Source organism: Gossypium raimondii, chromosome 7 (assembly GCF_025698545.1).
Source record: "Gossypium raimondii isolate GPD5lz chromosome 7, ASM2569854v1, whole genome shotgun sequence".
In the NCBI taxonomy this organism is placed as follows: Eukaryota; Viridiplantae; Streptophyta; class Magnoliopsida; order Malvales; family Malvaceae; genus Gossypium; species Gossypium raimondii.
The window spans coordinates 49143332-49169928 of NC_068571.1; the positions used below are offsets into that span (position 1 = coordinate 49143332).

At 31.9% G+C, this 26597-nt stretch overlaps 3 protein-coding genes across 4 annotated transcripts; 1 reads left to right on the forward strand and 2 right to left on the reverse strand.

The window, feature by feature from the left end:
* Positions 1 to 1851: 1851 nt before the first annotated feature.
* LOC105782472 (uncharacterized) lies at positions 1852 to 9864 on the reverse strand. Its single transcript, XM_012607268.2, has 5 exons — positions 9576 to 9864; positions 6892 to 9424; positions 4887 to 6641; positions 3121 to 3346; positions 1852 to 3027 (listed from the first exon to the last, which is right to left on the reverse strand). The coding sequence occupies exons 2-5, from the start codon at positions 9400 to 9402 to the stop codon at positions 2459 to 2461; spliced, it is 5061 nt and encodes a 1686-aa protein (XP_012462722.1). The 5' UTR covers positions 9403 to 9424; positions 9576 to 9864; the 3' UTR covers positions 1852 to 2458.
* A 5849-nt stretch (positions 9865 to 15713) lies between these two features.
* Positions 15714 to 19436, forward strand: LOC105782098 (gibberellin 3-beta-dioxygenase 1). The gene is made up of 2 exons (XM_012606635.2): positions 15714 to 16253; positions 18852 to 19436. Exons 1-2 carry the CDS (start codon positions 15778 to 15780, stop codon positions 19411 to 19413), a joined length of 1038 nt encoding a protein of 345 aa, XP_012462089.1. The 5' UTR covers positions 15714 to 15777; the 3' UTR covers positions 19414 to 19436.
* Positions 19437 to 21003: 1567 nt separating this feature from the next.
* On the reverse strand, positions 21004 to 24685 carry LOC105782172 (uncharacterized). 2 transcript variants are annotated; one of them, XM_012606995.2, is made up of 11 exons: positions 24355 to 24683; positions 24141 to 24260; positions 23786 to 23834; positions 23297 to 23439; positions 23087 to 23160; positions 22902 to 22981; positions 22487 to 22568; positions 22258 to 22350; positions 21968 to 22022; positions 21667 to 21787; positions 21004 to 21224 (listed from the first exon to the last, which is right to left on the reverse strand). In XM_012606995.2, exons 2-10 carry the CDS (start codon positions 24149 to 24151, stop codon positions 21775 to 21777), a joined length of 600 nt encoding a protein of 199 aa, XP_012462449.1. In that variant the 5' UTR covers positions 24152 to 24260; positions 24355 to 24683; the 3' UTR covers positions 21004 to 21224; positions 21667 to 21774. The 2 variants fall into 2 exon arrangements, with proteins under 2 accessions (XP_012462449.1, XP_012462606.1); XM_012607152.2 differs by lacking the exon at positions 21004 to 21224 and having other exon boundaries at positions 21693 to 21787; positions 22258 to 22337; positions 24355 to 24685.
* Between the last annotated feature and the right edge of the window lie 1912 nt (positions 24686 to 26597).

A 26597-nucleotide genomic window follows, 5' to 3' on the forward strand; every position in this document is an offset into this window, starting at 1 on the left:
TAAGTTAAAAAAATATTAAATTCTAAAAAATATATGATTTTTAAAAATATAAATTATAAAATTCATAAAAATATTAAAAATTAAAAAAAATTAAATGTTATAAATTTTTTAGAAATATATATATTTTATTAAAATGATTTAAATGCTATAAAAATATAAGTTTTTGTTTTCTCTCACACCATGTCATACATCAACTCATCATTATCAACTTCCTTCGCATCATCCTTCATCGACTAAAACAATACTTATCACTAAAGGTGTTTATGGGAGGGACCAAGCTTAGACTCGATTTCAAAAATTTTCTACACTCAAGTTCAACTAGACCTAGCTCGCCAAAATGATTTGTTTCATTGTTTTAAAAATAATAAGTTTTTTATTTAAATTTATTATAAAATAATAATATAAACTTATTTTTATATATTTTTATTTTTGAATAGTAAATCAAATCAGACCATCCATGAATATCTTTATTTATCACTCACCTTAAGCCATCAAGCATTGAACTCATCGTCACTCAAACCCATCACTCGACACCCATACAAGTTCAATCATCACACTTCAATCTCCCCATTTCCTTATTACCAAAACCAAGAACCCCTCAATTAAAAAAAAAAACCCAAGAACCCCAAACTAGTAAAATAACAATTTTTCTATAGTTTTAAATATTTCTAAAAAAATTTTGTTTTATAAATTTCTATTAATTTTTAGTACTTTTTGTATTTTTAATTTTTTATAACTTATTTGTAGTTTTTTAAAAAAATAATAGTTTCTAAAATTTTATACTATTTTATAATAATTTATAATAAATTGTATATATATTTCTAAAAAAAATTAAAACATTTAAAAACTTTCTATAATTTTTAGTAATTTTTCTAATTATTTATAAATTTCTAATAATTTTTTAATGATTTTTTAATTTATATTTTAAAATTAAATTTTTTTTTGTAATTTTAATAAATTTCTTAAATAATCAATTAAGCCCCCGTAAAATAATAAAAAATAAACAAAACCTCCACGTTATCATTTTTATATGTCAATTGCTACGTTCGTCAACTTACCATGTTGGCACTTAATGGTCGCTAAGAGCTTCAACAGAAAAATGAATTTAAGGGACTTTATTGGGTAGAAATCATGATTCAAATGGCTCAATTGGGTAGAAATAATGATTCAATTGGCTCAATTGGGTACACTTTTCGACGATGGGCCTAATTGTTTTTTTTTGAATTATCTTCGGAAGACTTATTTGACATTTTAGAATTTAGCCAATGTAAAATAATGAGAAATTTTGAAAAACTACTTCTTTAAGTGGATTTTAGAAAAAGAAAATTGAGCCATTTAAAAGCCTTTAAAATGTCAATTTCTCCATTATTTTTACCCAAACAAGTAAGTGCATTTTTTAAAATCTCGGGTGTAAATATGGAATTTAGTGGAAGAATTTCATTTATATTAAGTAATTCATAAAACACAAAAAATTACTTTGAACATGAAAAGATTTCTAAAAAGAAGAACAATCAGTAATACATGAAAGAACCATCTAAACATCAAAATCCTCTAAGAAATTAAGTGATCCAATTTCTTAAAAAACATAAAGGAATTATTTAATCCAATTTACAATTTTATACGTCAAATTTGTTGAATCCCTTAAATTCATCTCACCAGAACCCCACACTAAACAACTTATCGCAATCAAAGTTTGTAACATACGCTCACGATTAGGAAATGGTACCAAAATTAGATAGAGCAATGACGATACGGTTTAAAAGAAGTTGCTGTGGTTTCACATAAACGCTTACAAATCAGAAATTTCAGACACATTGAAACAATGGAGAAGCGAAGCCAACAAAAGACTCCTTTTGACCTCTAATGAATCTCTGTGAACTTCTTATAATAATAATAATAATAATTACTTACAGCATTTTCTGTTTTCACTTCAGACGTACGCTTTTGTTTTCATACATATATCTATCAATTCCAAGCATTTCAATCACACAGGAAACCTCAATTTGATTCCAAACGGGATGCTGTATTATTTGAGCTAACCAGCTACTGTGATATGACAATATCAAGGCTAAGGGGGAATAAACGAACAAAATAAGAGATCACGGACCCAAAAGAAAAAAAAATCTGTACAGATATCAGCAGCCTAAATTCCATGCACCGCTTACTGGCAGGATCAAAGCATGGTTTTTACGAACCGAGTAAACTGCTGCTGGGATTAAAAAGAACCTACGGGCCCCCAAAAAGCTGTGAAGTTAATGAACTGCCACGATATGTAGCAAAAGCAAAAATCTACGCCCACAGCTTTCCTGTTGGAACTTCTCCACTTGATCGGTCAATGACAACTCCAGGCCACCCGTTTCCAGGGAAAACGGTGTCTATTCTTATGCATTCATCAGCTCCAAGAAAATGGTGCTGGCTAATTTCATTCACTCGTAGACTCTCTGTTGCATAGGTCATTCTACCCATCACCATTTAAGTCCTCAGAAGATTCTTTCATTGCCTCTGCAGTTGCGAGAGCAACCATGGCCTTGTGAATTGCCAGATCTGCTCTAAAAAGCAATCTCTGGGCTCTCTCTCTCTTGAACTTGGCCATTTTAAGTGCATGCTGGGCTGCGCTAGATGCATCACGCAATGTGAACTCATCGATGTCAGAATTATCCCACTGTTCAGGACCGTGCCTTTGAAGGCTATCAGGGAAGTAATGCCGCTGGCTTGACCACTCACAAATGCCCCTGTTCCATTGGTGAATTCCATTTCTCTTGCCAATTAGCCTGTGATTGTATGAATCCATCATTTGTGGTCCATTTGATGGTAGAAAACTGCCATACTTTTTTGACTTGCTTCTTTGAAGTTTCTTGATATGATTCTTATCAAACCTATCACTGCCCATTGGGAAATACGCCATGTTACCAGCATCTCGTGACCTTGGTGATGCTTGAGACAGTGGGGAATCTTCTAATGATTCATAGTTATGCGCAGGATATAGAACCTTTTCATCCCCAAACAGGAAGCCATTTGATCTTCTGCCTGAAATTACAGCAAATGGACACAGTTTACAAAGAAAAATATTAAAAAAATTAAAAAATTAATAGGCAGAAAGTGAGCGTAAAGAACATTTACCAAAGGAATGACAGCCCTCGTGATCTCCCAAGGCATGTTGGCTTTGACCGGAAACTGATATTTTCCTCTGGGATCTATGCTTTGACCCTTTATTTGGAAGTTCCAAACCCCGGGGTTTCATGCAGAAAGCAAACATGGGTGGCTTCTCAATGGATTTAGAGTTAGCTTTGGACATTGCTAGCTCCCACTCTCTCACTTGCTGCTGGTACCTTTCCCACAATGGCGGCTGCATGACAACCAAATATTTTATAATAAGTTGGACGTAATAAAATGTTTCAGATAAAACAAAACACATGAAAACAAACACACCAAAGCAACGTGGTAAAATTGTCAGATAAAATTACAGCCAGGAGATGAACTTGAAAACTCTTCAGGCTCTAAAATAAGATGGGAGATAGAAGCAATAATATCCTGCTTTATTGGTTTCCCTCAAATCCTCATTTTCAAGTTAATCCAAACCGTTTTCTTTAAATTCCAAATAAAGCACTATGACCATACAAATGTAGTCATTGCCAAATCCTCTCAAGTGCTCTTCATCAACTATTTTTTTGGTTAATATTTCGGCTTCTATAGCACAATAGTATGTCTATGATTCCAATATGGCAATACTTGGACAATTTTAATTATCTTTTATGAATGAGGACTTAAGGCATGTTATTGGTGGATATATAAGTATTTACTTTGTCACTAAATCCTACCTTCCAGAATGAAGAAAATTTCTTCTTTTCTAGTCCTATATTTTAGTCTAGTAAAGTACCGTCTTCAACCATATAAATGGCCACTTGGCATAGTCCCTTTAAAACCCAAGAAAACAGTATGTATACATCAATCAAAACAAAAGCCGTGCACAAACAATTCCAGAAAAAAAAAAGGAACTATTTTTAATATATTTTTTAACAAGTAATACATATACTTGGTTTTTTATTCTTTACTTCCATTTTTAATTTACTTCAAATAATTAATCACAAGATCATTAACATGCTAGGTGAAATATTTAACAAGGATATGAAGCAAAATGTATTGTAATCTTTTACTTTCCTTCAATAAACCAAACCAGGGTTGCTCATTATCCGTGCTTTTACTTTTCTTTACACATTTTAGCTATCCAAACAAAGAAATGAAGTACCCATTCCTTTCCCCTTAAAACCCTCTTTTCCTTTCCTAACTCAATCCGAACAAAGTGTTAAAATGAATAGGAATAGCCACTGAAATACAATTTCTACAAAATAGAATTAATATGATTGTCAAAACTTCAAAAGGCAATCAATCATCTTTACCCAGGAACATAATACAAAAGATCCCTAAGTTTTACACCATGGGTTCCATAGAAGCTACTAAGGTTGATTGCAATACACAGACAAGAAACAAGGAAAAGATCCTAAGCTTTACACCTAGGGTCCTTAGGAGTCGCACTTAAGCTTGAATGCATCACCCAAACACAAAAGAAAGAATGCTGGAAATTATTGGATAAAAATCTAAATATCAATAGAAAGAATACATTGGTTTAAATGAACTCCTACAAAATACAACTCCTAATCCCCATGCTATGTTTGGGAAGATGAATTAAAAAAGTCTATTTCGATTTGATTGTTATGTGAATTTTGAGGATGAATCCAGAAATTAACTAAGAATCAATAGACCTGTAATTTTTAGTGTACAAAATAAATCCATAAATTCCAATCTGCTCGTAGACTAAAAAGGATTGACATTATAGACATAAAAGTCAAAGAAACAAATGCATGAAAAATAAGCATTTTGAAAGATACCTGGAGATGACGAATTAAAGGCATTCCAACTCTCTGCCTCTTCTGCTTCCAATGCCCATAGATTGCTGTGATTACTTTCATGGACCCAACTCCAGCCGTGACCTCCTGTATTTCTTCAGAAGTAAACTCATTGCACTGTTGAGTATATGCAGCCTTCTCAAACATGTCCATAATCTTCTCAAACATTTCATCAGACAATTCCAAAGAATTGCCAATATCACTTCCAGAAGATTTCTGAATTATCGAAATCCACTGTTCATCATCACTATCCATGTCATATAAAACACGGGATGGATCCAAAGCCATCTCGACATCAGTTTCAACCTGACGCAAGTACTTGGAAGAACTGCGAACAAATGCCACTTCCACTGCGTTTTCATCATATTCCTCTATCAAGCTAACCCCAGGAATAGGAATGTTCTTCACAGAAGCAGCTCGAACATTTCGGTTGTAGCACTCTTCATGCATCTCCTTGAAAAGAGCCCACTGACTCCTGTCCGTGAACTCCAAGATCCAATCCTTTCCTCCTTTCCACATCATAGCATGCGTAAAGCGATTGGTAGATCCAGGCTGCAGGAACTGATGTGCCTTGTATGAGTACCTCGTAGACCCCGACACTTTCACAGCCAGCTTCCATTCATTATGATCAAAAAGCTCTAGCACAGCCTGCACTCCACATTCTCGCCATCCTCTGTCACCAATAGTAATTAGTACATTTGCATCACAAGATAATAAATCCAAGTTCCTTTGGGAGCCTCTAGAAACATCAGACGATCTCTTCTCATTAGCCCTCCTAATTCGCTTGTGAGGAAGAACTCTCTGCTGCAGGCCTTTACTTTTTGAGCTGTAATCTAAACTTCCAAGGGGCATTGAGTATGACACCTGAGTTCGTGGCTTCTTAGGTCCATTTCCAAAATTACTGTGAAAGAAATCAGCCTTCCCATCTGACCATCCACGAGCATGAAAACCAATCGATGAACTACTTCTATTTCGATGCCATGTACTTCTAGGAGCAGTAGGATTAGGACTTGGGATAATGCCACCATTCATATTCAAAGTTAAATCAGTAGACTGTCGTGTACTGGGTAATTCACTGTCAACATGCTTTCCATATTGATCAAAGGGTGGAATCTCAACCCTAATACCACTCAAAATGGAACCAGAGCTTGCAGTCTCCTTATCAGCATCAAATGGAGACTTTGATGACAAAACAAATTGCTGAGTCTCAGAATTGTCACATTGTTGCTTTTGTAATGGAACAAAGGCTATGGCTCCAACTTCAGATTCATGAGAACCGGCAAAAGTTCCGTCAACAATTTGATCATTATTTTTGTACTCTCGAGAGGACTTTTTCAAGCATCCATTACCACAAACAGAGAGATCAGATGTTAACTCAGCATCAGAAGCAACTTCCTTCGATGAAGCCTTCAGATTTTTTTCTACGCTACTTTCAGAATTGTTGTTCATGGAGTCCTCTCTACTAGAACTGTCATCCAACAACAAATTGCCAGAGCTTCCTGGTTGCTCAATGGAGTCATGATCGCCAAAGCTGATGCGAGCTAGACTGCGTTCCATAAGTAGCTTAAGATGCAAACTAAGAAAGAATGTTGGTGCAGCACCAAAAGAAAGGGCAAACCGAGGAAGATTTCTAAGCTTCTCAGAATTGCAAGAAAACTGGCCAAGTTTCAGAAAACTAGATTCTCTGGAGACACCCATAAGGCTGATACCCTGCCTATACTTTCTCCTACTTAAACCCTGGTCAACAAAAACAAATTTCATACTATTTAATACAGACACCAACAATAAAAGAAAGGTATTAATATCTCAGACTGTACAGCAAGTTTAAAACTCGCAGGAGCCTATGGTTGATAGTTAAATGAACACAACCAAAACTAAAACTATATAAAGAATTTTTGAGGCATAGGCGATCACAAGTAACACAAACTCACAAAAAAAAAAAACACACGAGGATTCAATATCAGAATAACATGGAGAACAAGCATACCTCAACTGATGAGGAGACTTTGCAAGCAGGGGAACCAAGTAGCTGATTAGTTCCATTCTGAAGCGCCTTAAGGTTATCATAAGTGCAATCAGACAGAGGTAATTGCCTATTGAGCAGACTATGTTTTTTCAGCTTAGAATCCAAGGACATCCATTTTGAATGCTTCACATCATGGAAGTTGTAAAAAGCAAAGACAATCTGCCTCCTGAAATCTTGAGAACAAGAAAATTTGAACCTGATTGAAGTTACAGGCAACTGCATATCAGTATACTTCCCCTGCTCAGTGGGTCGATAAAATACCATCAGGACCTGGAAAACAAAAGCTATAGCCTGTTTCAGGGAACCTTCAAACAGGAAAAACCTGACTCCAACTTCATTATCGACGAAAAGGATCTCCATATGGACCATTGGCCAGACAGTCATCACTGTACCACACTGCAGCAACAGAAAAGTACGAACCAGCCAAAGGCACTTTGTACCAAATAAGTTATTTGAGACAGAGGGCACAGGGAAGCTCAACCCAAGCCTGAATTGTTTTGAATGTATCAATGAGATATTTAATTGTAACTGTCCTGCATTATCACTAAACAACAAATCTCGTTCAGGATCCAGCCTTCCCAGGCAAGCATCAACTACACCCAAATCCTGAAATTCATCAACACAGACAAAGGACGAGATAGATTCAGAAGCACTACTGGCAATAAAATTGCCTTTAGAAGCCTGACACAATACATTATCTGTCCTGCGAAAACGCCTTCTAAAATATACGATAGGATGTTTTCTGTTGGGGTAACTAGTGCTACCCAAGGAAGAATCCTGGACCCTTCTGCTACCAACCGTTTTGCCTGGCAATGCAGTGGAATTGAACAGTTTAACTTTGCTTCCCTTCAATGAACCCTCATAGAGACAACCATTTTCATCAACAGCTTCATCACACGACAATGGTTGACCAGGAGAACTAAGAGATGAAGCAGATGTTTTCTGTCTCTTCATGGATCGCAAAGGGCAGGATTTGACACGATGAGTTGAGCGAGCCAACCAGGAGATGATGGGCTCAGAATCCATATAGCTCCCATTAGAACTGTCATCTTCTGTCATGAAATTTTTCTTTCCATTCTCTTTGTTGAGCTTCACATTCCTGATTCTATCATCAGAACCTCTATCTCGCCGAGTTCTTTTCCGTTGGGATTTGCAGGGAAGTTCACTAGGAAATAGCAGGAGTTTAAATCTCTCATTCCGTAAATCTATCCATTCCTCATCACGGTCATCATATTTGACATGATGAAGCTTTCTCTCTTTGTCATAGTCATAGACAAGGCCATAATACCAATTCTTGTCCAAAGGCCAAAACACCTTGATTCTTCGATTCAACACCCAGTCAGCATCCAAGTCTCCAGAGAAAATTTCATAAAAATGGCGCCTTTTCCTTGAGTTGACCTTCTCTTTATGACTTTTCCGTGGTCTCAATATCCTACCAGAAGCATCAACAGAAGCAGATTCAGAACCAGACAAATTCTTAGACCCAGAACTAGCATTCTGACCAGAAGATAAGAGAAAAGATAATCCATTATCAGATGGTGCCACAGAAACTTTGCTGTTTGAAGAAAAGCCAGTACAGCATGGGTCAAACCGTGATGATAACATCCTTGCTGCATTTTCTTCTAGGTTCTCTTCATCATCTTCTTGAAAGGCATCACAAGTCTCTACTAAACTCTCAGCCATGTTAGCAACACTTTTATCACTCTTTACAGAATCTTTCCTCTTCCTAGGCTTCCTCTGTGGTTTTCTTAGCAAAGAGTCACCATCATTTACAGCTGAGTAACCAGCAACACCATCTTCTTCCTTCAAATGCTGAATTGAAATGGACTCACTGTTCCGGTTTTCCTTAAAATCATCAATCTTATCCTGTTTAACCTTCAAAGACTCATTCTGAATGCCAGAATCTTCACTGACTAACTTCACTTCCTCATTAACAACTTCTTTACAATTAGACCGCCCTGCCAACTTCAACGCTTGCCCATCCTCAAATTTTTTCCGCCCCACAAACCGTCGTTTACGCCTTGGGATCTTAGTACCATTGTTGCCCAAACTAACTGAAATGCCATCAGCAGTACAGCCATTGTTTGATTTCTGGCTCAAACCCAACTTCTTCAAGCTTTTTGGATCATGCAACTTCGAACTGAACCCCCCATTATACACTTCAGTTAAACTCTTGCTACTATCGCTATCATGGACGGTTCTAAAACTACTGAGAGGCAGAGATTTCCTACTCTTCTTTCTCTTGTTATTATTATTACTCCTCTTCTCACCATCACCTTCTTGCGAACTTTCTTTCCTCTTCAAGCTTCTATTTTCAGAAGACTCCTTTGAATCACCAGATTTATACAAACTCTTAAGATCCAAAGATCTTGATTTCTTAGGAATTTCCGCTCCATGAGAGTTTCCTATTCTATTTTCCATCAACAATCCCTCAATCCAAACAGGGAAAACAAAATCCCCCACTTTTCTCATTCACATCACACATAGTTCAGATCTGTAAAAACAAATTTGCACTCAAAAAAAAAACGAAAAATCCCTCAAATTTCCAATAAATTAGCCGATAAATCCCAATATCCGTATATTCAGATTGTTTTGAACAAATCAAGCAATTAGCAAAGAAAATCGAAATAAACTACATTTGTTACCTGGATCGGTGCTTAAAAGAACATCAATTTCTCCGCCGAATCGTGAATATCAAGAGTACGAGCGTAGGCTAGGTTAGAATCTAGGGATTTTGAACTGAACCCTAAATCCCTAATAGATTTGTCGATTTTTTAAAATTATTTTGTTGATAATTCTTTTTCTGAAATTCCTTCTTTTTTTTTTCTTTTTTTTTTTTTTTTACCGTGAGAGACGGGACGAGTCTAGGGTTTCCTTCAGTTTCACGAGAGTAAGGGCTTAGATCGAAAATAACCAAAAACAAAATGAAAATCATAAATTAAAAATGGAAAAATTGGTAAAATGTATACTAAACTTGGCTTTTCGATTCAGCTACGTGGCAAAAAGTTAACCCTCAGATTTAGAAAATGCGGTGGGATCTTGTTCGGATTTATTTAAAGTTGCATGATTAATTAATACGGATTGATATTTTCGTGGAGAACAATGAGATTAAGGAACGGCACGATTGGCTATGCTGGAACGTGGACGGTTAGGATTTTGAGTTGATATGTGAGATGTATGGTAGCGACCCCATTTTTTTTTATCATAAGCGGCTCGATTTGCTGAAACGTTAAATTTGAAGGAAATAAAAGGTTTTATATTTCACACTTCCATTTTGTATTACTTTAAATGGCCCTACTGTTTTGATAAAATAGCAAAAATGCCACCGAGATTTTCAGTCAGTAGGCGCCATTAAGCAAAGTGAGAAAGCCACCCGCTAGCACGAAACGTGAAGAGAACTCCATTTCATTGTGAACACGTGGCAGAATAATAATGCGAGCAGTGCGGCGTATCTGAGCTTAAAACGGCGAGTTGGATGCCGATGGGCGTCTGAGTGAAATGGTGAGACGAAAAATTAAGGTTAATTTGGATTGACTGTGAACTTACTATATAATTATAAAAAATTTATTTCATTAAAAAAATATTTTTTAAATAGTTAAAAAGTAAAATAAATAATTTAAAAGCTATTACGTTCAAATTTTAAGAAAGTAAAATTTAAAAGTATAAAAGAATGAAAAAGGAAAAATCATAATAATAAAATAAGAAGGATACGTGGTAATAAGTAAAAGAAAAAGGGTAAAAAAAACCAGTAGAGATATAAAATTTTCATTGGAGCTTAAAGCTCCGGTTGAAAAAACTTCATCAGTGCATTGGTAAAAGATTTCAGTGCGCTTGACCTAGCAATCTAAAAGGATTGCAGCAGTGCAATTGAGCCAAAAAGTGACACAAAACGTGTTGCGGTGGAGGTAAAAGTGCATTCAAAAGTAACCTAATTGTTGAATGGATTTACAATAGACGAGTTTTTACCGGCGAGCCATAGATAAAAAAAACTACTCATTCCAAATTTTATTTAAATTTTATGTTTATAAAATATTAATATTCTAGATTTTCTATTTGTTATTATAATTAAATTAGCAGATGCTTGGTAAATTAAAATATCAAATACTGAAAATTTAAGTATTAAAATTTTAATTTATAAAAATTTATTTGGTATATTTCTTAAAATTAAGAACGAGAATTAAACTGTTTGATATATGTAATTTTTAAAAGGGTAAGCTATATAGATTATCACTCAATTTTCAATAATTTTATTTTAGATTCCAAAAATATATTTAGTTCGAACATTTTAGTTACTCTTGTTAAAATAGTAAACAAAAATATGAGATGAAATATTTTTCTAAAACTGTGGTTTTCCTCATAATTTATGTAAAATCCGGCTCATTGTTATACATTTAAATAAAAAATTATCATTTAGTCACCCTAATCTTTTAATATAAATGAGGTTTAACCCTTAAAAATGAGGACATATGCATTGCTGAGGGCCCTTTTCTCTAGAGTAAGATTAACGCAGCAGTAAGGAAAAGAAATTGGGAAGGGAAAATGAAGGAACGCAAGAAGGAAATGGAAGATCAGTGTTCTCAAATACCAAGAAATGAAGAACCTAAAGTTATTTCGATTTGTTATTGCATATTATTACAAGCCTTATTGAGAACTTTATGGTCAAATGATAGTCCATGAAGAAGGTTTTTTAGGTGCCAAATTTACAGGTCTGGGTTTCGTTGTTCTTGCCACTTCTTTAAGTGGTTTGATCCACCGATGAGTTATCAGGCAAGAAATGTTATTGTTGGTATTTTACAAAAAAATCAAAGAAATGGAGAGGAGGAGGATGCAACGAATTTGCTACTTTATTGTTTTGTTGGCCTGTGTTGTATTGCTTTTGCTAATGAAGTGAAGATTTACAGCATGTTTGATGAATCTTTATGTAGTTGTTGTGATTAGATTTTTTATTGTTGTGAAGCTTAGTTATGTATGTTGGATTTGAACGAAGGTTAAATTTTAACGAACGTTGGAAGTTTGTTGGATTTAAAGCTTAGTTCATGTTTGTTGGATTTGAATGAAGCTTAATTTATGTATGTTTAATGAACCTTTGGTGAAATCGATTTAGTTATAAAAAAGATAAATATAAATTTAATTTGATTAAGCAATTGGAAACGAAACTTATAGATTGTAATATGAAGTTAATACATGCACGGATGGAGTGAAATTTATTAAATTTTATTTTTTGAAACTGTCAATTTTCAAGTTTGAAAAATCAGTCAACTTGCTATGACTTTTTGAATGGGATCCAGGAATTTCTGTGATGAGATGTCTTCATAGTTTTCAAAGATCTATCTCTTAGCTTCGAAATACAGTTTAAATCACTCAATTTTGAGTTTGGAAGCTCAAGTTATAATCGTTTTAGTGAAGATTGCGCAAGCAAAATTTTTGGACGGGATTATTACAGAAATTACGAGCTTAAATCATATTGTATTCGATTTTTAGACTTAATTTTTATTATATATGAGCCCCAATATTGTGTTTATTAGGTTTTATTATTTAATTAGTTATTTATTTCAAATTTTGGGTTTTTTGAAATATTTTCAATATACTTGAGAGTCTTATTTGGTGTACTTAGCTAATCTATATGAAAACATCTTCATCGTTCATTAAATACAAAATTGTTTTTGTTTATTAATAAAATTTTAACTCTAGAAGTTAGTTTCTTTGTGTAAGATTACTTTCATGTGATTTTTAGAAGCAATTTTCTTCTTAATTTTCTTTATTTATTGGAGGGTGATTAGAATCATTAATTGAGTTTCTCAAAGGGTTTAATTGGACAATTATCCATCTTCTACTCTTTATTTTATTGCTTATTTAATATTTTGAATATTTATTCTTTATTCTTAAATTTTTTTGTTTTTATTATTTTCCTAAATCTATTTGCTTTCTTCTTTTCTGGTAAGATCTGAATATTTCTTTCTCGAGTTGAACAACTAGAATAAGACATTCTTTCACCATCCCTTATCATTCCTTATCAAAAGTTGTATACAGTAGTAAATCAATTTGATTTCAAAAGTAAAATCGAAACAAACAATACATGTACAACTCCTTACCCGAGCAAAGGATCCCACATTACTAAGTTCACTAACTTCACATAACTTTATCAAAGCCTAAAAACTTTATTTGAATTTTATTAAAATTTTTTGAAATAATTTGAATCATTTATAAGCTTCTTTTAAAATTTGATTGCAATCGGAAGTCATTCAAGCTAAAATAAACAAAAAAAAAAAAAAGAGAAAACATGACACTTGTACCATACATCTTCCCAAATATCAATACATGAATGCAGAGAACTTAAAATTAAGCTTGGAATACCTCAAAAATATATCTAACCATCTTTACATATTTCCCGATCAATCTAAGTGTAGGTTTGGATGGGCGATTGGGTACGGTGCGGTGCGTTTAGCTTACTTTTTGTCTCACGCTACAATATCGCTACAGTATCTAATCTAACCGCCACCGCTGTTTTTACACTAACCACAGGTAAACGCACCGCCCATCCAAACTCACCCTAAATCATATTTAAATCTTAAGATATATCTCATAAATCAACATATATTCAAAGCATGACTCAATCTTATTTCACTACACCATCAAATTCTAACTTCTTTAAGCATTTTTCTTTTCATTAAAGTTCTTATACATGGCAACTCAAAATACTTTTTATATATATATATATATATATATATATATATATCATAATCTATACCAAAATTTAATTTCAAACAAGATAGGAAAGTTAACTACCACAGTAAACATTAACTCCCCATCAGCATAACCTCACTCTAATCAGCTTGACTTAGTACATAATATATTAATTTTAATTATTAATGATATGTCTAGAATTCGCATCAATAATAAAAAAAATATATGCTAAATTATAATATATTTTAGAACAAACATGGTGGCCGAATTGATTAGGCTACCGGTTTGCTGGCTTAATTAATTCGATCGATTCGATTGGTCCATTCAGTTATGTTAAATAAATCATTAAAAATTCATAAAAAATATTTTTTAAAAAATTATTCAACCGGTTCAACCACTTAATCAATTGATTTGTACTGATTTCTGAGTCAACCGATCTAATACATTTCTCTAGACCAATACCTTGATCAAGTAACAATGTTCAAAATCCTCCTAAACAATTAATTTTTTGGAAAAATGTTTTAAAGTTTAAAATTAGTTAATTAAAATCCAAATTTAAATTTAATACTATCCAAATAATAAATTTAGATTAATTCAAAATTGTAAATTTCAAATATTTTAATTACCAAAATAAAAAATATAAATAACAAATAAATCTAAAATTTTAAAATCCAAATGATTGCATCATGTGTTTGCTAGTAATGATTTGATTTGATAAAGAATTCAGATGTAACACGCATATACCACATCATTAGAACTTTGATTTGTTCGTTTCATTGGTTTCATATATGCATGCAGATAAATTCAAAAGTTGGATTACTCAGCTAACCTCGCAAATAACTCGAATTAGATTAATGTGAAAATAAAATATTTATAACTCTGATTTAATTAATAAGTTACTTAAATTTCATAGTAAAACATATAATTTTTAATATAAAATTTCATATTAAATAACGACACGTGGTTTTTTTTAATCTAATGAGCCAACATGACTTTAAAAAAAAAAGGGGGAGTGGCTTGATCCCCTTGATTAAGAGACAAAAGGAAATACAAATAACTCTGGCTATTTGAATTATTATTTTCTTATGCAGTTGTTGTTATTTGACTTGGCTTTTAAGTATTACACTTGTGCACAAAGCACGCAAGTCCCCTCTTATCATGGAACATTAAATTTGTTGTCAGTCATTGCGATGCATGAATTATCTGTTCCTTCTTTTGTTTGATTCAACCAATCACCCAAAACAATCCTTCTAAATTTCACACCCAGACAACATTCTGTACAAACAGCCACCCTTAACCACTTCTATATCTTATTTGTCTTTTAATTTAAATATGATAATATATAGAGTTGATATCACGAGTCAATCAGGTACTAATTTGATTAGAAAATTTACGAAAGTATTCTTATGTAATTAATATGATTGGATTTGAACCCCCGGCTAATTAAATTAATAAAACCTTAATTTTACCACTTACCCAAAACATCATTTCAATGTATTTTGTACTTTTTTTAACGTGTACAATTTGCTACCTCCAGTAGTTGTGTATATTAATAATATTGTTAATTGAGTTTGAGTCAAAAGTTAACTCGACACTAACTCACAATTAATAACAAAACTATAATAAATAATTGTAGTGCATTTAGTATTGTTTATGATGTATTTATGTGTTTAAATTTTATTTTACTCATAATTTAACCTAATTTTTATTTTAATATCGTATATATTTCATGTGTTATTATAATTAATTAATATCAAATCATACATTTTATTATTTTATTGTATGTTATTTTTATACATACATTTGTGTTCTAAATCATGATTTCTACGTGCATATGCATGTGATAGGGTTTGTAGTTATATATAATTCATATGAAATTTGATACATTAAAAAATTATATTACATATTTTGATAGGTTCTTATATTTATATTGTGTTTATATTAATTTTTTATCATATCATATTTTAATTATTTTTCAAATATTACATTTGTTGATGTTGATAACATGTTAAAATTTGTCGGAGGCAATTTAATCTAAATTTAATTCCAATTATATTATATTAATACATGACAACCCTATATGTGTATATATAATTGCATATGCTTTTTTAATTAACCCTAAGCATACTTTATTTGTTTAGTTTTTCTCTCTTTGAACTTATCATGACCACCACTACTACTCTCGCCCAAGTCTACAGAGAACATCCTATCCACCTCCGCGACATCATTCCTTTGGATTTCAACTCCATCCGCTCAGTGCCCGACTCACATGTGTGGCCAATATCAGATGACTTCTCATCCGATCACCAGTTAATGGTCCCGATCATAGATCTTAAAGATCCCAATGCTGTAAAACTTGCAGGACATGCTTGTGAGACATGGGGTGTGTTCCAAGTTATTAACCATGGAATTCATTTGAATCTTCTTGAAGAAGTGGAGTCGGAGGCTCGACGGCTGTTCTCTCTCCCTACTCAGACGAAGATGAAGGCGTTACGCGAACCGGCAGGTGCCACTGGGTATGGTCTAGCTCGGATATCCCCTTTTTTCCCAAAGTATATGTGGCATGAAGGGTTCACCATCATGGATTCACCGACTGATCATGCTAGGGCACTTTGGCCGACAGACAATGCACGTTTTTGGTAAGTCCTTGCACTTTTCTATCATTTCATGCATGCACGTAGACAACCTTCGATGAAAATAATGATAAAAAAAAAGTACGAATATAGCTTATTCCTGGATGGATGCATTGAAGCGCCTTAATTTGTTCGTTTCACTAGTAAAAGTCTCACGTTTTGTGTTGGAGTGATTATTTATTTGTGTAAAATTATAAAATATAAATTTGAAGGTTAAAATATATTCTAATTTTATATTCTCTATTTTTCGGGTTTAAAATTTTGGCCTAATTGTTACCACTATTAAAATGATTCTATTAAATTCACTGGTGTGGTGTTTTGCAATAATAAAATAACATTAAAAATGTTTATGGAGTTTTTTTCTCAAAAATATTAATTTAAACTTGTCATGATGAAATAATATTTTTGTTGGAATAGTGTTTCTAAAAAAATTAACGTCGGCATTTTGTTTGAAATGGTTAATAATATAAATTTAGACTAACTAATGACATTATAAAAGTAGAATGATCAAATTATATAAAAATAAAGTGTATAGATTAAATACAAGTTTCAGTATAATATAAGGGTAAAATTGATCTTATGATAAGAAGAAGAAGAAAGGAAAACCTAAAAGAAATATAAATGCCATGTATTCATCTCTAAGACCTTCAGGGCATTGAAATTCTATATAACCATGTAATGTTTTAATTGGAAAATTAATGATATTAACTTTTGGACTAATTAATAGCATTATAAAATTATAGGCACCAAATTACTTTAGAAATTAAAGTGTATGCTGTAGCAATTAAATCTCAAATTTAGGCCTAATACAAATATCAAAATTGAAATTTAACCATTTTTCTAAAACTACAAAAAAAAAAAGAAGAAAGAAGGTAAGCATTGACTTAAACCCTAAAAGAAATAAAAAGTCACGTGTTAGTCTCAAGCTTTTAAAATATGATCAAATTATATATAATCATATGTAATCTTTTAACCGAAAAGTTGATGATCTTAACTATTTGGATTAATTAATAATATTATAAAATATATAGATCAAATTATATTAAAATTTAAAGTATATAGATTCAATCTCAAATTTAAACATATTAAAAGAATCAAAGATGAAATTTAATGTTTTTATAAAAAACAAATTATTATTAATAAAAACCACATATTAAGAAAAAGATGGTCGACCTTCCTTTTATAAATCGAAATATAGATTTGAAACTTTCCTTTTATCAACAAGAATATTTATTTATATGAAAGTGGATTTTATCTTTACCCAAGAAAAATCTGTCAATTAGTGGGATTAAGGACCTTTTAATCATTAGATCCTTGATTGGCAATTCGATGGAGCTTTGAATAACGTTAGCTAGAAACTACTTATTTTGTAAGATTAAATTTTATGAATGTACTCAAATAAAAGATTTTTGAATATCATATATTAAGTTTAAAAATATGTTTTTCTTTTTTTTTCTTTTCAAGTAAAATTTGATTAAGTTGTCATATATTTTATTTTAAACTCGTTGGTATTCATTTAATTTTTACTATAAATTTATTTATAGTGTAAAAAATCTTTATTTAAACATATTCGTAAAGATTTTTGTAAAATTTTAACTTTTATGTGATTATTTTAAAAGATTTAAACTCTTACGTGAACTACTAATTAAAAAATACACCTATTTTGAGTATTTAACCTAATTATAATAATTGGCCACATTTGATATAATATAAGCTTATTAATGTAATTAATTCTCTTTTTTTTTTTTTTTTTGTCTTTTATTCATGTTTAACTTATCGTTAAAGTTCGATAATTTGAGAACCAGGAAGAGAAAAAGACAAGATTTAAGCACGACACATGACAGAAACAATTTAATACAAACTTTTATATATGCTTTGCTTTAGAGTGCGTCTAATTTTTTATATCCAATCGAATAGGCTTTCATAGGCAGGTTGGAGTAAGCTATATAAGTAAAAAATTGCCACTTCAAACTTGAGTGAGTTTGGATGGACGATTAGGTACGCTGCAGTATGTTTAATTTATTTTTTGTTTCATATTAATATTTAATCTCACCGTCACTGTTGTTTTTACACTAACCGCAAGTAAATGCACCGTCCATCCAAACCCACCTTAACTCCCTATATTAATCTCATCAAATAAAACCAAATTCAAAATTTAAAAACCTATAAACTATTTCTCTCCAATTCTACAAAAAAATTCATTTTAGTTTTTCATTTAATTATTTGTTTCTTTTAATTTTTGAACGTTGTTAAATCATCCCAAAATAGATGAAAAGAGTAATGTCTGTTGACTTTACTAACGTGACATTCATGTGTCAGCAATTAATTAAAATATTAAAATTTAAATATATATTTATACTTTTTAATAATATTAATAGTTTATTTAATAATTTTTATAATTTTTATTTTTAAATATTAAAAAAATAATAAGTAATTATGTGGCAATCTACAAAGTTAATAGATGAGTCTTTTAAAAGAAAGTTGAAGATTGAAGTTGGAATATTTTCGTACTTACATGCATTAAGGGGAAAAAAATCATCTTATTTAAGCTCACATTTGACACCATTTTGTCCATGCGTTTTTGCCTTTGTTACATACAAACAGCGATGTAATTGAGAGATATCAGAAGCAAATGAAAGTTCTGGCAGAGAAACTCACAGATCTCATCCTCGAGTCATTGGCAATCTTCCGAGAAGACCTAAACTGGGACGTAGGATCACCTTCCACCGCCCTTCAGCTCAACTCCTACCCTCCATGTCCGAACCCGAATCGAGCCATGGGTCTAGCCCCACACACCGACACATCCTTCTTGACCATTCTATACCAAGGCTCCATAAGTGGCCTCCAAATCTTCAAACAAGGAGCTGGTTGGATTTCGATGCTACCCGTTACCGGTGCCCTGGTAGTGAACGTCGGCGACCTTTTGCATATTTTAACCAATGCTCGGTTCCCTAGCGTGCTTCATCGAGCTGTTTTGAACCAAGAGGGGTCTCACAGGGTATCAGTGGCTTACTTCTACGGGTTACCCATTGAATGTAGTGTATCGCCATTGTTAAAGCTCTTAGATTCAGGCGAAAATCCTAGATACCGACCTGTGACAGTGAAAGAATATGTGGACATTAAGTCTAAGTATTTCGAGGAACCACTTACTTCGATTAGAATTTAATATTAAAGTGACATTTTCTTTAACATTAACTCGTTTTAAACTGGCGCGGCCCATCAATATTTAATTATTATAATAATATATTTTAAAATGTATTATTCAATCAAATACTAAAACAATATTTTCTACTTAAATCAAATATAAATAATTAATCTTAAATAGTATAAAAATAATTAACTAGAATAAAATGAATTAAAATAAATAGACACATTTACTATCAAAATATCAAATGCAATAATAAAAATATGGTTCCTAATACTCATTTACTACTAATATTGTATATCTATGTCCTAATAAATATGATTAGTTTTATCTACCAGCTGCAATGTCAATTGTGACTTGAGAAATAGTTGACAGTAGGATAAAATTTTGACTTATATGAATCGACATATTTTTGACACAATCTATTTGGACCTTTGTTTGATGGATCTTAAAGTTTGTAAGTAGCCTATTAATGCAGCGTAAACATGTAGAAAACAATAAAAGTAAGGATTTGATTAAGCCTTTCAATCTTACAGAGGGCAGTGTCCACAAAGCCCAAGCAAAATCCGAAGTTGCTTTCAATTCAAGAAACAAACCGAAACTTGTGGGAACCTCTAGGCCGAGCTCAAGGTGACTTGGCCAGCAAGCTTTCTAGTTAGGACTTGAAATGAACAACAAAGAAAATTAGAAATCTAACACAAAGAAATCGAATATGAAAACAAAGGAAATTAAATAGTGAAAAGATAAAAGAATTGTCCTAGTTTGATTAGGATTCGAAGAACAAGCTGCCGATTATGTGAATTCAATTTGTAAGAGGTTTTCGATTGTGTTCTTCTGTGGAATGGATGTTAAAAGGGTGTTTGGAAACACAAGAATCAAAGGGAGGTATGATGATTGAATGCTTTAGGAGTCTCCCAAGGTGTTTTTGAATTTGAATGGGAGTTTCTTGCAACCAAAGAAAAACAATTAAATAGGAGCACTACACCAAAACAGGCTTTTAGCGGCGCTTTTTTAGGCCTTTAGCGGCACTTTAAGAAGCGTCGCAAAAAACGCCGCTAATGACAGCATCGCTAACTTTAGCGGCGCTTTTCTCACAAACGCCGCTAAAGACCATGACCTTTAGCGGCGCTTTTCCAACAAACGCCGCTAAAGACCAAGAGCATTAGTGGCGCTTTTCTCACAAACGCTGCTAAAGACAAAGACCTTTAGCGGCACTTTCCCCACAAACGCCGCTAAAGACCATAACCTTTAGCGACGTTTTTTGTCACAAACGCCGCTATAGATCAAACCTTTAGCAGCGCTTCTCGCAAAAACGCCACTAAAAACATAACCTTTAAAAAAAATTATTTTAATCAAATTATATTTATTTTTATGATAAATATTATATTATGTTTTATTTTCTAAATTTGAACTTTAAATATACTTTTAAGGATAAATAAAAAATATTATTTAAATTAAATTTTCTATGAAAATTTTAACTTTAAAACTAAATATAAAAATTAATAAATTTAGTTTTAGAATTTAAAATAATAAATTAATAACACAATTAGAACTCTTAAGTAAAAATAAAAATTTAGAATCAAAACTAAAATAAATAATACATATGCAAGGTAATAAAACATACAATGCATTTTCTTAATCAAGTAAACCTTGGTAATAAAAGATATAATACATTTATTTAATCAAGGAAATCTTGTAATGAACTCAAAGCAATGAGCATCAGAATTGAGAAGAAAAAAAGAATCACGATACGCAAACGAGATCCAAAACTTCTGTTCCTTTGGACGCCCACACTGGATAGTCCCCGCTTCAACGCCATTGGCTATCAGAGCCTAATAACAACAATAGCAGCAGCAAAATCACTCATCAAAAGGTGGAGAAAGGATAATTACAAGTTAACAGTGAGGAGATCGCATGAAACTGAAAGCAGCAGATCCGTATCGAAACTAGTTGGAATGGAAATCCATGGGAAAGCAAGCATAGATTAAAACTTCATAGAACTTTCTCTAAAAACTTCATAGTAAACTGCTTCAGTCTACTTTTTACTTTACTTGTACAACAATTACATGATATGCCAAATTAAAAAATATGGGTCTGCGCCACAGAATCCATAAAAAACTTCATAGAACTTTCTCTAAAATTTTACTTGCCAATGTTTGTCAACCTTTTTTCCAGGAATTTGGAGCATGCAGAAACCATATAATTTAGCTATCCCATTGTACAGTGAAAGCTAGGAACACACAAGAAACAGATGAAAAAGGATAAATCTAATACCCGTAAAGCATCAGTAACTTGGTGTCCTTGTAGCCCATCTTTTTATAGAGACCATCTATTCTCAGCATTTTTCTTCTTTGAAAAACCCGTAAAATATGGGTTTTGGTGTTAAATAATGTGACTGCCATCAACATCATTCTTCCATGTTAAGAAAAGTATGCTAAAAAATGAGGGTTAGAAAATAAAATAATGCCTGGTTTGAGACATAGACCATTGATGTAAGAATAGGGTTAGAACTGTATGAACATTAAGAAAAATAAGTCTGGTTGAAAGAAATGGAACCAGGAGAGAAGAGAAAAACCTGTTCAGCAATGCTAGCTGCCTCACCATAAGCATCTTGGATGTTCTCAGCAAGCCTATGAAGAAATATATTAGATATGCCTCCAACAGCAACAATGAATGGACCAGTAGCTAGTGTTATGAGAACAATCTCCCAATAGTTGATAAAACCAATAATATGATCAAATTATAACCCCATACATATGATCAAATTATAAATCAATATAAAGGAAAATTATGCTTTGGTCCCCTCAAAACAATGCAGAAAACAACTAACATAGAAGAGTTCCTACTTGCTAAGAAACACTATACCTGAAGGCTGAAGACAAGATTTAGCATAGAGATAATTTTCCCTAGGATCTGTCTGTAACTGTGGACTAAAATGCACCTTCCTGCTGACAGAATCTGGCTTAGAAAAAATTTCAATAGAAGAGAGGCAAAGAAACAGGACAAAAAGGAAATAGAAATGAGAAAACATACAAAACTTCAACCCACTAATTAGCTTCTAGGAAAAAAAAAGGCCTCTATCAACTATTCTTACTCGGTAAAATGTAGTGCTTGTGATGTCTTGGGATAAATGCCAACAACTGCTGCTGCCTGATACCTTCTTTATCCGTGTATGTCTTAAAATGAAAACACGAGTATAGGTCTTAAAAAAATAATAAGATAAATAAATATATATATTATATTAAACATTATTTTTATATTTTGGATAAGCTAGAATATATAATATCAAAAAATAAAATTGCTATAATAATATTGGATGCGCATTACTTATCTTTTGAGTTGTTAACTATGAATTATCTTGCAACAAAATAAGGTCTGAAAAGGGCAGAGACACATTATACCTTTATATTTTACGATATATTAGACAGTATAATTCATGCTTCAACTCTCCCCAGCACTTATATTAATTAAATCGAACTAAAAGTGATAAATAATTAATCCAAACATACCGCAGTTCCATTTTGCCTTGGATTTAAAGAATGCCTCATCCCTTTTGATACAGGCTGGGTGGTATGCCTTAGGACAGCCACTGTCAAGTAAAATGATACAAATGCAAAAAAGAAAAAAATAATAAATAGATACAAGACAAACAAAAGAAGAGAAGATTAGTACTAAACTAAAACTTCCTTCATACCAAACAAAGACAGTATATTGATACTGCTTTTGAGCTTCAACCTTCCTAACCAAGACATCAGGTGCCTTGCGATACTGCACAATAGGTTCGAAAATAACTTGAGTGGGATGAGCTCTAAACTAGCAGTTCAGCTTTCAACGTATGGAACAAAGTTTCATATCTTACACTCATTCACAGTAATATCTGATGCAAGAGACATAGGATACAAACCTTATCCCGGAAATGGACAAGATCATCATAGCGTTGATTAACAGCTTTGGTGGGTGGCAACAATGAGTTCCCATCGACGAATTTGAAGTTATCGTTAGCAGGATTGGTACCCAAACATGTGAAGAGATTGTCCATGCTAATTCCTATATCACCAAATTGCATAACATGAGAGCCATATGCAGAATTGTCATTGATAGTCCTCCTTTTTACTTGTAAAGACCAGCACAGTGAAATTTCACCATATAACTCAACCGAGTAACCATTTGGATTTTAGCATAATACTGAATAAGACTCATTGGCACTTGAATTCAATGTCAAAGGAACTTAGACCGACCTCTCATTTTCAGTATATAGTTTCATATTTATTTATATCTATATAGCAGTAATAAATAACTACTATAGGAAGATGACATCGAAGTCGCCATTTTTTTTTCTCTTTTTAAGGAAAGGAAACAGCTCATGCAACGCATAGGTTTAAAAAAGCCATACAATTTCATATTGCTGGTGCAAAGTCTCCTTCCGCAGATTATGTATGTCACTGCTCAACAAGATACAGAACATTAAAAATACATACCAAGAGATGTAACTCAACTATTAAGAAAAAAGCTGATTCCTTAGTATTAAAATATATCCTAATTTAATCCAGGTGATATCAAAAGAATCAGAATATATCCACCTACTTTGCCTCTGATTTTTGTATTTGTTTACCAAATTCTTAGAGACATGAAATAAACTGAAAATGCTAAACTGAAATCTATCGAAAACAGATATAGGCAATAAGGCTTCAACTTCAAAAACCTCGCAGATTCAATGAACCGAAGGGTAAATAAAAAATTATATGTACCCGTCCTCCATCCAAGCAACACTGTACAAGTCTCCCAAGCAGGTTTCATACTCACAGTCTACTGAACTGCACCGAATCCACACTTTTTTCCTTGAAAACTAAATCTTCCTTTCCTTTTCACTTTAACCATAAAACCAAACTCAAATTAAAAGCAACATGGAAAATTTTTTTGACTTTTTTTCTTTTTCCAGAAAGAATAAAATTGGAATATTACCTGCAAAATTGGAATTAATGGAGTTGGATTGAGTAAATAAAAAGAAAATCTTGAGAAAGGGCACGTTGTGGGCATCGACCGATATCAAATGCTAGGTTAAGAGTGGGAAAAATAATGCAAGTTTCATGCCCTTGACAACCCTCCCACTCGGTACCTTTCAATTTCCAATCCTTTTTTCTCTTTTTCTCATCGTTTCCTTAGTTTCCTGGTTTTGGGTTCTTTGATTTTGATTTTCCCTAGAGTTGAATAAGCTTCTGGGTTTCTTTCTTTGATGTGGGAAATAAGGAATTTTAGGGGGGAAAGTTGGGGATTTCGGAGGGAGGAGGGAAGGAATTTTATAAAATAGCGCTATTTTTTAAAAGTAATTTTTTGCGGCGTTTATAAAACGCTTATTATTATTATCTATTATGCGTTTTTATAAAAACGCAAAAATTATTTTATTTGGAATAAAAACGACGCTGTTTTGCTATATAAAATGGCGCTATTTTTAAAATAAAATTATTTTTGTATGCGTTTTTAAAAACGCGCTATTGATTAATTTTTATGCGTTTTTATAAAAACGCAAAAAATTATTTTATTTAGAATAAAACGACACTATTTTGCTATGCTAAGAGGCGCTATTTTTTAAGTAAAATTATTTTTGTATGCTTTTTATAAAACGCCGCTATTGCTTATCTTTTGCTAAAATCTTTTATTTTGTCTCATTAAAATTATTAGTTAAATTGAATTTTTATTTCATTTATTATTATTTTTATAAATTGAATTTTTATAAAAAATTAAGTACTCTTAAAATAAATATCGATATTTTAATAAGAAAAAAAGATTAAATGGCTGTAATTAATTATTAAGTTAGAATTATCCAATGTAAGCAATTAATCTATCACATATCAAATTTCTATTAAAGATTGAGACGTTAATAATGATTTTATATTATTCATTTTCGATCTAATCTCTATTTTATTAGAGATATTTCTTCCTAACTAAAATATAATTATTTTGCTACATGTTCGATGTGGAATGATTTTAGTTTTGTATTTTATTTTATTTGTCATAATTTGGTCCTATATATCCAAAATAGATAGTTACCTATACGTATCAATTTGTTACATTTTTATTAATTATTTAAAATCTAATATTTAAATATATCAAATGGTTTAGATTAAATATTTTTTAGTCATAAACACCGCTAATGTCACCTTTTCCGACGTTTACAGAAGAAACGTCACTAATAAATTAAATTCTTGTAATGAAACGACACCGTTTTGAAAAATTCTAATACATATTAGCGGCGTTTTTGCTATAAACGCCGCCAAAGCTCGTATATTTTATAATTTTTTATATTCAATTATTGTATATTGCATATCATCAATTTTAAATTAATAATCTTTACAATTTATTATTATCTCTTTTACAATTATATAAGAACTTATTTAGTATATAAATAAAAAAAATACTAATTAATCTAAACCTTAAACCCTAACCCCGACCCCGAATCTCTAAACCCTGAATTACTAATTCTTAACCCCAAACCCCTAACCCCTAAACCTTATTTAATATATAAATTAAAAAACACTAATTAATCTAAATTCTAAACCCTAACCCGACCCAGAATCCCTAATCTCTAAACCCTAACCCGACCCAGAATCCCTAACCCCTAAACATTATTTAATATATAAATTAAAACCCACTAATTAATCTAAACCTAACCCCTAACCCCTAACCCCTAAATCCATAAACCGTAAATCCATAACTGATCTTAACATCTATCCCCTAACCCCTAACCCCTAGCCCATAACACATAAACCTTAAATGACAACCATTAAATTAGAATCCCTAATCCCTAATCCCTAATCCCTAATTTCATAATCTATAAACCTTAAAATTGTAACTTTTAAACTGACCCTAAATCCTAAATTAACCATATATATACTCTAAACCATATATATTAAACCCTAAACTATAATGATAATTAAATTAAATATTTTAAAATTAATACTATCGTATTTTTTACAATTATATTTGAAATTAATACTTAAAATTAATACTCTAATTTCATTTGTCCCTTTTCATTCATTTTCAGTTCTTACTATTGAGTAGGTACTATTAGGTCATTGTTGTGTTCATGTTTGATTAACTAAATATAAAATTATTTTTGGTAATAAAATTATCAATATATAATATTATTTATCACCATATTTGGTGTTTTATATTACTTTATTTGATTTATTTAATCGAACTATCAA